Consider the following 14,247-nt stretch of genomic DNA (forward strand, 5'->3'; position numbering starts at 1 on the left):
AAGACACAGAATTTTGGGGCCAGGGGGCCTACGGGGACATAAGATATACTGCAGGGAGAGTTCTCCTGCACAATTGAGAAAATCTGGTGTTGGTAGAAAGGACCCAGATGGCACAACCTGCAATTCCCACAGCAATATATCCTGTTTCCTGTAACCCCCTGGCCTCCCTCAAACTTCACTAGTCCCTGTCCACCATTTCCCATCCCTTCCTTGCTCCCATTCCAGCACAACACAGTCTTCCACCAATGAACCAACGTGTCATTTCTCTACTTCTCAGCTTTTCCATTTCATCCCCCCCCCCCCTCCCAAAAAAAACTCCCAAATTCACCTGGGAGCCCTGAAGGGTGGCCACCATGTATTTGCATTACAAGCAGTATTACGCCTGTCTGTGGCTCAATGTCACCTCTATATGGTGAGTAGTAATCTTACCCTTTCATAATAAATGTTTATGAATTAGTGGTACACAGGAATATAACTGATGTGATCGGTCATTACCACTTTGGTGAATGTGTGGTAACATGGATTAGCAGAGCAGAAACTCTGATATATTGTCACTTTTAAAGGTAGGACTTAAAGTTCAAATAATTTTATTTGTTTTTATATTTTGAAGAAGAGTTTTTTAAATGTATTTTATGTACAATTATTTTCACAGCCAAATGATAAAAGATTGACTCATAAAATGCCTTCCTGTGGATTATATTCCTAATATCAATAGTTGTACGGTAAAATATTTATAATATACTGTAACTGGATAGATAAAACAAATCTACTCACGAGAAAAATCTTCTCATCAGGAAGTGCCAAAAGAACACTCATACAAAATGGTTTAACTTACGCAAGCTTTTGGAGCTAGTGGCTCCTTCTTCTGGAAGAAGAGTTGAAGGGGAAGGAAGAGGGGTGGAGAGACTTAGGAAAAGGGGTACAGCTTGGAAAAATCAGCCAGAACCCCAGATCACATGAGACTTACCAGAGAAGATGAGAAAGAAGGACTGATTGTTGGGGGCTACACCGGATGAGATTTGAAAACATGAGAGCATAAAGATGGAAGACAGGGTAATATGCAAGTAGTAATCTCTATCTTGCATATTACCCTGTCTTCCACCTTTAAACTCTCAGGTTTTCAAATCTTATTCAGTGCAGTCCCCAACAATCAGCCTTTCCTTCTCATCTTGTCCAGTAAATCTCCCCTGACCTGGTGTTCTGGGTGACTTTAGCAAACTGTACCCCTTTTCCCAAACCTCTCTAGTTCTTTTCCTTCACCCCTCTTCCTTCCCCTTCAGTTCTTCTGCCACATGTGTGTGTGTTTTCATTGTTAAAATATTTATAATGGTTGATCACCAAGCTAATGTGTCTGTAATTTCATGCTCTCTGGAATGCACATTTTATTGTCTTCTACCATACTCATTGGACAGGGCCAGCTCAATGACATTTTCTCACACAAGCAACATATTATTTGATACCTGCCCTCCACAGAAATTAGTTTTCTGCCCTTGGGCTCTTGATAAGATCTTAAAAAATAACATTAAATGGAAATGGACAATCTTTTTTTTATTAAGGGAAAGTAGGCCTTGGATGAATTTTAAGCCCTATTCATTGGGGATTACTGAAGAGCTTGCATCAAATACAGTTACATTAACTACAACAATAGTTGATTAGTTTCAATTCCATGGGAATGACTATGCCCCACAACCATGATGCGATTCCAAGAACTACAATAGTTGATACTGAATCAGTGGTGGCTCTTAATTGCACATTCACAGTTCTTACAACTGGTTCATTAGTGGACAAATGTTCACTGGAATGTTGTTGCTTATGTTACTTTATACTTACACCAATATCAGTTTCCACTACTAATCATTATGTAGTCTTTATAAAATTTTTGCACTTGGGCACCTCCGAAATCCATCTCAGTTTGATGTTCTGAGCAGCCGCTTGTTTCACTTCAGTGTTAAACAAGCTCTGCTTGTAAGGAGAAAAACAGTAACCTTGGAAAAGTTGCTGCTCCTGTATCTGCTAAATCTAACACTTCAAACAACGTATTAACATAACTTTATACAGACCGCTATGAAAGTCAATATATGAGGAAGGACAGGATTTGTTAAATACATCAAAATTATGAAGAACTCATATCTCAGAGTGCAGTCAGTTAAACTGTATAGGAGTGGATAATGAATTATTGCTCTGCTTTGTTTTTGAATAGGCCTGCTTGGGGATTTTCGATTTCTTCTTCACATCTACCACACCAAATTATAGAACTCCATTCTTAACTCCACGGACGGCTGCACATACCACCCAAAAAATACCAACACAAAACAACACAATCTCCTGCAAAACTAAACAGAAAGACTATTGTCAATCATGCGGGAGGTACGTATCACAGCATTCTATATAGAAATTATTATTACATCTACTTTTGTGGCTATAAATTGCACAGTTCATCCTTGTATATTCACTACTGTCATTAAACAAAAGTACCACAACTGCATATATGTATTGGCGTGTAATTGGTAAGACTTCTTGAAAGTTCCTAGGGTGGCTTCTGTAAAATGTTCATGTACCAAATGCACACAGTATTCTTGGTGCACACTTACGCAGAATAAACGATTTTTTGAACTTTGATGCACTCTTGGATGATGTGTAGAACAGTGTATCAGCAGCAAAAGATGATGACTTACTTGTAGGTCCAGCTGTGTCCTCTCCTGTGTACTGGAAAAAGTCAGTGTTATGAAAATATCTATGAATGGTTAGCTATAAGATGAAGTGGAAATGTGAAGGCAAGTAACAGTATGCCTGTCTGACATGAAATATCACTATTTGCAGAATGTGACTGAGTTTGGGTTTGTTATACAGGATGTTTCATACATAACACTAGTGCAAATGCAATATATTTTTGGTACACTGTGACTGCTGACTTGTGCAGCTATGTTAAATAATTATGTCACTGATGTTCTCAGCAGCAGTTTTCCACAGTACACACTGTCTGTCCAATACAAGATCAATTTCATTGGCAGGGAATATTACATGCTCCAAGCTCGGCAAATGGAAGATCTCCTTGACAGTCATCAGTAATGCTTATGTCTTAGTAGGTGGGCAAAATACAGTTTGTTTCAAGATGATCCTATCCTAGTTTCCTCAATGTATGCACAAATGCAATGGTAATGCACCACTCCTGTTCCTCCACTGTCTCACAGGACACTGCTATACGTGTAGTTTGTAGTGTTTTTGAAATCAGCCTCCCACAGCCACTTGTCATGAAGACAACCTTCAGGTGTTGCAGTACACTGTTGAGATTTACCTTGTCATTGTGCACATGTTTGATTACAGAAAAGAACAAGACTTTCAGCAAACATAGTAGGCTGAGTTTTGAGACTGATGTAGCTGCTGCCACCACAGTGACACATACTATGAGAAGTCAACTACAGACATAATGCAGTATGCTGTGGCAGCCAACACACTGGCACCCATACGAGAAATGCATATAGGGAACACTGTGTGGGAGTAGTGACCCCTGAGCCATTAGATGCTCGGCTCATTAGCGTATCTGATGATGATGATGACAGCCTGTCACCGAAATACTGATACCCTTGGTCACTAACAACCAACTGTAAACCAGTGAATTATTTTGTGAGCAAATACACCAGTAGACACTGAAGATCCACAACCCATAACTCTTCAGCACCACTAAAGAAGTTGCTTTCCTACCACCTTTGTATTTCTGCATGATGAAAAGTGGTAGGCTACTTAATTTTGCTAAAGTGACACATGACACTGATACAACCAAAGTAAGCAGAATCAAAAATTGGCCAGCGTGCTGGAGCTTAAATGCTATCATCAAGAAGTTGTTCAGTTTACACGTACCGATGGTGAACCAGGTTAATAACTGTACCTGTGACTGGAATGATGGTGTCAGTTGGACCCCTTGAATAAAAAATTGAACATCTTTTGAAGAAGACCCCAATGGATGCTCCTTGCTAGACTCATTAACTTGATAACTGGCTTTAAGTCATGGAAGGCAGACTCAACTTTGCACCCACTCCAAAGTCAGCTTCAGCTGCGTACATTATCAGTGCAGTAAAACAAGATGCAGTGCAAGTTCCTCCCAAAATGGCAGAATAATATTGCCAAGAAATATGCCAAGCATGCAGAAAGGCTAGACAGTGCCCATATGGGATGAGTGGGCATCCTGGATCTGAGAGAATATCTGGATAAAGTGGTCTTACTAGTGAGCATCAAGATAAAACACAAAAACTCAGGCTTGTCTGTGAGGTTATAAATGAGTTATATGACCATGCCCCCACTACACCGAGATTTTACAGATTTCCCAAAATCCACAGGGAAGATGTAACTCTATGTCCTCTCATCAGCGACACTGGTGCCCCACCTATCTACTTGGTTAGCACCTCAGGTATATGCTTAGCTCCTGCATGGGCAAATGCCGATATCATATATGCAACTCAACAGACTTAGCACAATGGTTAAATACTTCCAGCCTTAAGGAGTCCGATACTCTCATAAGATTGGATGCTGTCTTCCTCTTTAATAAGATCTCCTTGCACAAGACATTGAAACTTGATGGCTGACAGTTTGATTTGAAGACCACCAACCTTTTCAGGCATGTCCTGATTACCACATATTTCCTCTTTGATGGAGTGTTCTATGAGCAGATGGAGAATGAGACGTATCAAATCCTAAGCTAATGCATTACATTATTCATCAGACAGACAAATGCACAATCTCAAATACCAATTGCTGAGAACAAGAAAGACAGAACCATTTAAAACAGCTCAAAAAGTCAGTAGTTGCAGAAAGATACAAACCAGGTGCTAAATAATCAACTGTGACACTGGCTACAACCTCAGAAAAGGTTTGGGCCTTACATGTCATTTAATTAGGACAAAGAATGAGTTGTTCAGAAAACACAGAAAACACACTTCGGAGAGTGATGTAGCTATTGTGGATGCCACACCGACTCACAGCACAGGGAGTAAATCATGGATGGGACACTGAAAGCTGTATGCATTTAGAAAGCATCACTCTCACATAATTTCCTCCTAACTAAATTTTACAAGCCTTAAACAATAACATTGTGCTGTGGCGGTTGGTATTTCTGTGCCCTATCTAAGTCATTTGACTGTGGAAATCACACTATTCTCCTTGATAAATTAAAGTTTTATGGGATTGATAGTATAGCCAATCAATGGACAATGTCATATCTCACCAAAAGAATGCAGAAAGTTGTACTTAGTAACTCAACCAATACTGTCCGGGAAAGTAATTCTGACTGGAGAGACATCACGTATGGGATTCCCTGAGGGTCAATCTTAGATCCACTATTGTTCCTTATATATATAAATGATTTTCCTCTAATGTACAACAAGGACAATCAGTTCTTTTTGCAGATGAGACCAGTACTGTAATCAATCCAAGTATACATACAGAAACAGAAGAAATTAATTTGCCATGCAGACTGAAATGTAAAATTGACTCGTCCCACATCATAATGATCTGCTATGCCAAATGATTCATGGAATAAGAAGCTAACTAACTAACTAACTAACTAACGATGGCTGAAGAGCAACAGGCAGACTCAATATACCTAGTTGTCAGGAAAATGTTTGACACAATGTCCCATCGCACATGGCATATGGAATAGGTTCGCAGATATGTGAATGGCTCAAAGACTTCTTAAGTAACAGAACCCAGTACATTGTTCTCAAAGGCAAGTGTTCATCAGATTCGAAGCTATCATTGGGTGTGCCCCAGGGAAGTGTGATAGGGCAAATGCTCCTTATATACACAAATAGGGTCGACCGAAGCGTCCGATCCCACCCGTCAGCTGTTGTTGTGTGTGATGTCATGACAGCACGGAATTTAGTTTGTGAGAGTGGCATGTTTGTAGGTGTTGTTTTGATGTGATTGGTGGTGCTCTCTGGTGGTGTGTTTATGTGTTGTGTGTTAGGTGATGTTTTTGGTTTAGTTTGCGTGTGTGGCGTGTTTATAGGTGACAAATTGTTGCGGTTGGTGGTTCTCTCTGGTGGTGTGTTTATGGGTAGTGTGTTATGTGGCATATGGGGTTCATTTGCGTGGTAACATTGCACATGTGTGGTATTGGTAGTGACTGTGCTTTCAGCGGAATATTTTTCAGTGAGTTAAGGATTTTGGTTTTGTTATGTCAACATTATTGTAGTTTTTTTCTGTTCGTTGTGTGTGAATTTTGGGAAATTGCTTTTTTTATGTCTTTGGTTGGTATGGATATGAGTGTCAAGGTCAACAGTTTTCAGCTGCCGGTGATGATGGGGGACAGTATGTTGTCTCTAATAAAATTTCTTCGACTATTCGGATTTTTGGATGAAGTCGTGAAGTGTTCAGTGTGTCATGAAGAAATGAGGCTTACTAAATTTCCAGCGTCTCGGACCAGGGACAGCTATATGTGGAGATGTCGTAAGGATAACAGGTCAAGGGAAATGTTCAATTGTTTGAGGTAGTGATGATTGTGGACATGGTTGTAGTTTTGGGTTGTAGTTTCTGTTGACCTATATAGGTCACGGGTAGTGTTTGATGTGGTTGCTGTGGGGGTTCCGGTATCGGGAGTTGCTGTTGAGCAATATAAGTCAAGGGAAGTGTTCGATTCCAATTTGTGGGATCGAGAGCTGCTGTTGAGTTATATGGGTCAAGGGAAGTGTCAGATTCCAGAGGATATTGTGTTTAGTGGAATTTTGTGTTGTCAGTTTTTTTTTCGTTGTTTTGTGTGGTTTAGTATGGTGGTGGTGGTGGTGGTGGTGTGTGTGTGTGTGTGTGTGTGTGTGTGTGTGTGTGTGTGTGTGTGTGTGTGTAGGCGCGCGCGGGAGTGTATACCTGTTCTTTTCCCCCCTAAGGTAAGTCTTTCCGCTCCCGGGATTAGAATGACTCCTTACCCTCTCCCTTAAAACCCACATCCTTTCGCCTTTCCCTCTCCTTCCCTCTTTCCTGATGAAGCAACCGTTGGTTGCGAAAGCTTGAATTTTGTGTGTATGTTTGTTTATATTTACTTTGACCCCACCCAAAAACTCCCAATTTCCCACACTTGTCCCATTAGTTTCATTAGTTTTTTTTGTGGAATGTGATCATGTTTACGTCATGACATCATAGGCACCATATTGGAGTCGTAGTGTATGGTCATTTCCGCCTTATTTGTGATGTCATGGGTCAAAGCATACGGGTGGAATCAGACGCTTCTGTATTTCCCATAAATGAACTGATGGACAGGGTAAGCAGCAACCAGCGGCTGTTTGCTGATGGTGCTGTGGTGTTTGGGAAGCCGACAGAGGTAACTGACTGTAGGAGGATACAAGATGACTTAGACATAATTTCTAGTTAGCGTTTGAATGGCAGCTTGCGCTAGGTGTAGTCAAACATAAGTTAATGCAGATAGTGATGCTGAGTCAGGAGACCACACAGCTAAAGTAATCAGTCTGCAATACACCTCTCAGGACAGAAGCAGTGCACCCAATGTGTCTGTGTATACAGTAGATTCTGTGTGCAAGGGCAAGACAGTGTTTCAAATGTTTGCATAGCGTGTAGCTGAGGCAGAAAAAGGAAACCAGCTCAGTATTCACCTAGTGGACTAAAAACCGCATCCAGGCTTATAACAGCAGTCTGATGGCAGTAACTTTTGCTCCCTGTATTTTATTCCTAACCACTTCAGAATTTCAAAGACTGTATTTGAGTCACCATTATCAAAATCTTTGTTTAAATCAACAAATGCTGTTAATATGAAAATGATACACAGAAAAGAAAGCGCAACCAAGTTCAGTCTCTGTCCGCTTGTCACTATAAATACTGTCCTGTAAACAATTAGCTGCCAAGTACTTTATCACTCTGTCTTAGCTATATTTATTGCTTAAGATTTGCTTTGTGGAAGCCATCAATATAACCCAAAGATTATACTTCAATATCACTACAAAATGAATGAATATATCTTTACTGTTCTTTATGTTTCATTACCTCAACTATAAAAAATAATTTTATTCGATGCTCGTGACAATATTGTGTTGCTTCGATCTGATATCAGCAGCTATGTGTGGTCTTACCCAAATTTATTTAAGCTTTAAATTTACCATGTTAACTGATTTTTCCACCAGTTCTTGGTAGAACAACATAATTATAAATAAAAAGCACAATATTGTGTATGCTCTACTAGATCTGTATACACCTGGATGAGGATGGTTTTATTGTATTACCACGCGTTATAGCAGGTGCACAATGTTTAGATTTGCTGGACATACATCTAGCATAGTCCACTGCATCAGGATCATAAGGGAAAAGACCACACTTCCTGAAACCATTTTTTACCGTTTCAGGACTAGCCTTTTCATTGAAAACAGTCTCAAGCAATGGGCCAAATACAGTTTTTGTTACAACTTTGTTACCAGTTTTGTGTTTCCAATTATACATAGCATCTCTCCATCCAGATTTCAGGGGACGAAATATTGCCACATCAGCTGGTTGAAGCACGAGTCGCATTTGGATACAATGCAAATTGTATTATCCCATTGTCGGCACAAAACTTAGCAACTTTATATGATGTATGAGATCTGTGCCCATCTACCAATAAAATAACAGGAAATTTAACTCTCTCCTTCTTCAGCCATGGAAGGAAAATGTTGGCAATGTATTCAAAGTAGAGGGCTCCTGTCATCCAGCCTTTTTCTGACTGCCCAATGCCCCATTCACTGTTCAAATTCTCGGATATGTCCCTTGAAATTTTGTGAAGTGGAAATATGACCATTGGGAGGGGGGGGGGGGGGGTACAGTGTCTCCAGCAGCATTGAAATGTGCCATTACAGTAATGGCCTCCTTTTCATTGCCACTTTTGACTTCATACAGATTGTCAAAAGAAATTGGACCCAGAACTTTCCCAGTTTTAGGACATGTTTCAAATCCTGTTTCATCTGCATTATAAATTCTTTTTGGCTCATTTAAAATGTCCAAATTATTACCCTGCTGAAGATGCTGATGAAGTTCATTGAACCACTGCCTGATTTTTCCTCAGTAACAGCTGCTCTGGCAGTATTTATGCTCTCAGCATGCCGTTCTGATACATCAGGGTGACATTTCATGAATGACTTAAACCATTTTTCACCAGGCCTTCCATCTTTGAATGGTGTAGGTCTTCCATCTGCCAAAACAATGTCACTCACAGTTTCATACAGCGTCCTTCGCTTTATTGGAAAGCCTTCTTTTAGCATTGGCATGGATCCAGCTAACCAATAAATTCTCTTCAACCTCTGTCAAAACTGAACTTGGTCCCATCTTATGCTGCATAGGTACTTTTCCTTTAATTTTGTTATTTAGCGTACTACATGGGATACCAAAATGTTTTGCAGCTTTCCTCATACTACTGCCACCAGCTTGAACTGCTTCAACTGCACATTATGTCTTCCTCAGAATACTTAAAAAATTCTTTTTTGGACTTATCTTCTTTTGGAGCCATTTATTAATTCAGTCTGCAGATTTCACTGCTGTAAATAGAGGGATGAAACTAATGACGGATAAAAATTTTATTGGCATGCCTCAATACATGGTGGTTGATCATATAAACCAGTAGATGATCACCCCGATCAACTACTGGAAGCCATGTAAATTTCTCATTTTCATCAGTATGGGACAGAAGAAAGGAATGCCTACTTGGTCCATGGTTAAAAGCAACTCTTTGTGAGAACATTCTAAAAAGTACCAGTTATTGATCATTATGACCAACTACTGGAGAACATGCTTTCATGCCCTCCAGTAGTTGATATCCCCCCCCCCCCCCTTAAAGAAGGCTGAAGCAATAATTTACACTTCCTATATGGTAAATGATACAATCAATCATTCATAATGAGTTATCTGTTAACACAGCTCATCATATTTCAGTATTTAGTACTTGTGTCAATAAATATCTGTATCACTGTAACCTACCTTACAATTAGTCTAGACGCCCTGACACTCCACTTCTCAGCACAGCACAAAAGGAAAGATTTTCTCAAAGCTATCAGTTCCCTCCAATTGTTGTAACAATAGAAGAAATAGGTTTGCCAACTTATGTTCTTTATATGCTCTTACATTTTTAAAAGTGTCAGTGCTGCCAACTCTTATAATTTAAAGATTAGAATGAAACTGACCAACTACTGGATGGGGCACACTATATGGCTAGAATAACATTATTGTAGTAATCTACAAAACTGTACAACAATTATACAGATGGAGCCATATTATCTGCGTAATAAAAATTACATACCTCCCAGAAATATAATTAAACATCAGTCCTATCGACATATGCTACAACTATAAAATAATACAGCTCCACACTGGTTTGTCAAATTTATAAAGCTTGCCAAATAAAATATAGATAACACCAATAAGGAGTATAGGAGTAAAAACAGGTACAATGGTAAAGATGATGCTTCAATGACAATTCGGGAAGACTGAGCTGATATGATTACGGGCTCATGTTAAGTGGTCGCAAGGCAGCGATATTCCACTATTCTCACTTTTTGTGCAGACATAAAAAATTGATGCCAACTCTCCCTGACTATATTCCACTGCCTGGTGCTTGATGTTATAGTGTTCTCAGTCTTTCTCCCAGGTGTCTAGAGTCTATGCGAACCAGCTGCCTTGTTTCATCAGTCTTGGTGACCAAATGTGTAATACAGTCATCCCGAGTATCATCTGGTTGAAACGAGAACAGGGTATGTACTGTTTTAGCCACACGACTATGGAGTATACAGAATGGAGAGAAGCCTGTAGCATCTTGCTTCACTGTGCAGTATGTGAATGTCACAACAAGCAATACTGTATCACAGTCTCACATTAAAGTACATCAAGAGCATATTTGCCAACATCTTAGTGATGTGTTCTGAATGGCCAATCATCATTGAGAGGTAGGCAGCTGTCATCCTGTGGGTGATGCCACATTGTGAAATTACCTCTGAAGCTAGCCTTGACTGGAAAACTTTTCCATGATCAGAGATCATAGCATGTAGTGCCCCGTGCTTCAGAATGATGTCTTGTGGAAGGAATTTTGTAATTTCTGGAGCTTTAGCAGTCGGCACGGCTTTGGGCACTTGATTTTGGTAACTTCAAGACGTTGAATCCAATTTGGTGGAATGGCATTGTTGCAAGCAGTGCTGGTGCCAGATGCTCTGGAGGTGAGATCATGAACAACCATTTCACCAGGAGAGCCAATGCCATGAGTTATGATGCTATAGTAGTGTGGTGTAGTAGCTAGTTTCACTGGCTGGCACGCAGCAGGTTGTCTGTTAAAACCCAACCACAAGTGATTATTTGTTATTAGTATTTATTGCTTCTACTAAATACTAAAGAATAGATAATGCTGGTGGATGGTTTTGAAATGGCAACATGCAGCATGGCAGCCACTGACACCAACTGCTATGCCACACGACTTTGGACAATATTGAAAAGAAGGGTCAACTGAACCTACCAATACTGGATGTTGGCTTTGTCCCATAACATAATGAGAACACTGAAATATTTCTTCTGTGTCTGTATATGGTTTTGGAAAGTAGATTGTAGTGACAGATTGGGCCTGTAGCATAGTCTAAGGCCTACATTAGGTTCAAAGGTAACAGTGTGGTTGTGAGTTGACAAATCGAACAAATTTGAATACAAAATTTTACATGGGACACACTGATCTGTATCATATACCGGGGTCTATATTATGGAGCAAAGTGACAGTTTGGTGGGAGTTAGCAAATCCATATCAAACACTTCAGTTAGTCTGAAAGACATTTCCTGAAAGGGGACAATACAGTATGCTGGAGACCCAGAAGATCTTAACTTGGCTAAATTGAAATTTGGTTAAGAACTGTCCTAGGCATATTAAGCAACAATGACATAGTGGGTTAATAACATGTGACACCAACAGAGATAACATTTATAGAAGAAGGAAAAAAACACACATAAAAAACAAGTTTTCTGTCTTGATTTACTGAAGGTAGCTACTACTCTAGTTCTGCTGTTGATTCTTAGTGGTAGTGTGAAATTGTGGTTTAGTTTCCACCTCCTCAATGGCTGTCTCTGTCCTCAATGTCTAATCAATCTGGAGAAACATGAGAACTGAACGTACTGATACCAGACATTTGCATGTTACACAATTACTTTTGAGTGAGGTCATTTGTGTGCAAAATAAAACAATGAGCTTATTTATTTTGCTTCTATATTATTTCGTGTAATGCTGGTTAAGGTGAAATACTGTAGTGTAACCCAAAGTGGTAGGCTGTGAGTTAGCAATGTCAATGAGCGAGAGTAAGAAATCTTAGTTGTGTTGACATAAAGCTGACAGTTTCGTTGGGATTGGGCGAAGGGAACAAATGTGAAGGCAGAGAATAAACTATAATTCTTGTAACGCCGTATATTTTTGGCATACAACAGTTTAAGTTTACTGATGCCCTCGGCCATCCGCAAAAGCTAGCATCCAATATTGGTAGGTTCAACATTTTCGAAAAAAATGGTATTTATCTTCATACAGACTACAACACCCCAAGTAAACTAATTTTCTGACAATCGCTTCCTAAAACGGAAGCGTTAAAATAATTATGTCTTATTTTGTTTCATAGTCACATCACAGTTACTACGTCAAATGGAGAACTTCCGTAGCATTACACGACAAGAAGTTGATGAGCTCACTCAGTTATTGCGCCATACGTAAACAGAATGTTGCAATACCTTTGGTACAAATACCACACTAGCCAAGGCACTTTTTTGACACACACTATAAAATTAAAAACCGATGTGAGATAATAGAGAGAGATGAATGACCACATGGATCGTAAAATGACTGTGAACAAGGCAATGTAAATATTGAAGCCCAACGCTGAAATTTACCTCAACATTTCTTCATCGGGAATCCTGTCTCTGTCCCAGTTAAAAGCGCAAACTCCGACAGCACTGAGGAACAACTCCTTTCCTTTCCTAGTCAGTTGTTGCCGCAATCTTCTCCCGAGCTCTCTTAACGCCACTTCGTCCCACAGTCTAGTATACAGACTAAAAATCTGTTGTGCTCTTCTAATTCTATGAGCTACAACACATTCACACTGTTGGGTACAAGTTCTTACTATATGAAAAGAATGGTTTTTAAGAAACGTGCGGATCTTGGCCATTTCTGACTTAAACCACTGAAAAGTGAGATTCCTCTGTAAGACACTTCGATGACTTTCAAAATTCCTCAACTGGGACAGAAACGCATTTCTCAGTGAACTGTTTTCGAGGAAGGTAGAAAACAAATAGAAGGTGGACGTTCCAAACTCACGACCTCCGATTGCTCTGCGCACATAGTTTGGTCCTATTGGAGGTAAAACTGGATGGTTTCTATTCCTATATAAAAACGTTCTCACAGAAGCACTAAATAACATTTCCGATGTTTCTTCGGGAACTTCCTGTCAAATATTACACTCCGAAAAATACAACGCACACCACACAATTAGCATCACGCCCACTATTATGCCGGCTACTTCATAGATGTGTTTGTTTACAACTTTGAGCAAAGATGACATAAATAAAAGTTGCAGTATGTAAGCTGGAATTGAAGAGGCAATGAAAACTTGCACGGCATCCTTACATAACCACCGTGATAACCAGCACATCTGTGACAACACCATGGTCATGATAGTCAGAAGAATTGAAAGTCCTCTATTAGGCCCATGTGCTTACCCTACCACTATCATGGCCTTCTCTACACAAGACAGTGCCTTCAATACGACAACATGACACATGTGTCAAACAGAAGGCCGAACATCCAAAATGCGAAAATGGAAATAGCATGTGAATGCCTGCGTATGTTAATTATATTACTTTTGCTGTTCTTTAATTGTGATACCTCCACATATCCCATATCCTTGTAAACGTGATCTACGAAGGAATAAAACTACTACTACCTAATGCAATTTAAAAACTAGGCTGTTTTCCTGTCTGATACATGAAATTTTAAGTTTAAAACGAGCACACAAGAACGTATCACTTCGAAGGCCTCACATCTTGACATAGTCTACAGATGATGCAGCCATAAACGAAGGTTTGTTGGAGCAAAATCACTCACCTAAGAAGTGAAATGTGGTGTCGTCATATCTTGAGTGAAAATAGTGGTGTGAACACAGCTGCACTTTTGTAAACTGGAATCACCGATTGCACAATGAGTTCCTTACATTATGCAGATGTTACTGTGCACCTAACAGGCCTGTGAGACGTCATCTCCTAGAAGAAAGATGGGCC

The 14,247-nt window shown here is 39.7% G+C and overlaps 1 protein-coding gene across 1 annotated transcript in view; it reads right to left on the reverse strand.

Moving 5' to 3' along the window:
• LOC126365960 (stAR-related lipid transfer protein 7, mitochondrial) overlaps nucleotides 1–13,510 on the reverse strand; it is a 129,585-nt gene extending 116,075 nt beyond the window's left edge. The window contains exon 1 of the mRNA XM_050008751.1: nucleotides 12,865–13,510. Coding sequence (XP_049864708.1) covers nucleotides 12,865–13,391 — 527 coding nt within the window. The 5' untranslated portion in view covers nucleotides 13,392–13,510. The remainder of the gene's footprint in view (nucleotides 1–12,864) is intronic.
• Between the last annotated feature and the right edge of the window lie 737 nt (nucleotides 13,511–14,247).

This window comes from Schistocerca gregaria, chromosome 4 (assembly GCF_023897955.1).
Source record: "Schistocerca gregaria isolate iqSchGreg1 chromosome 4, iqSchGreg1.2, whole genome shotgun sequence".
NCBI classification, from domain to species: domain Eukaryota; kingdom Metazoa; phylum Arthropoda; class Insecta; order Orthoptera; family Acrididae; genus Schistocerca; species Schistocerca gregaria.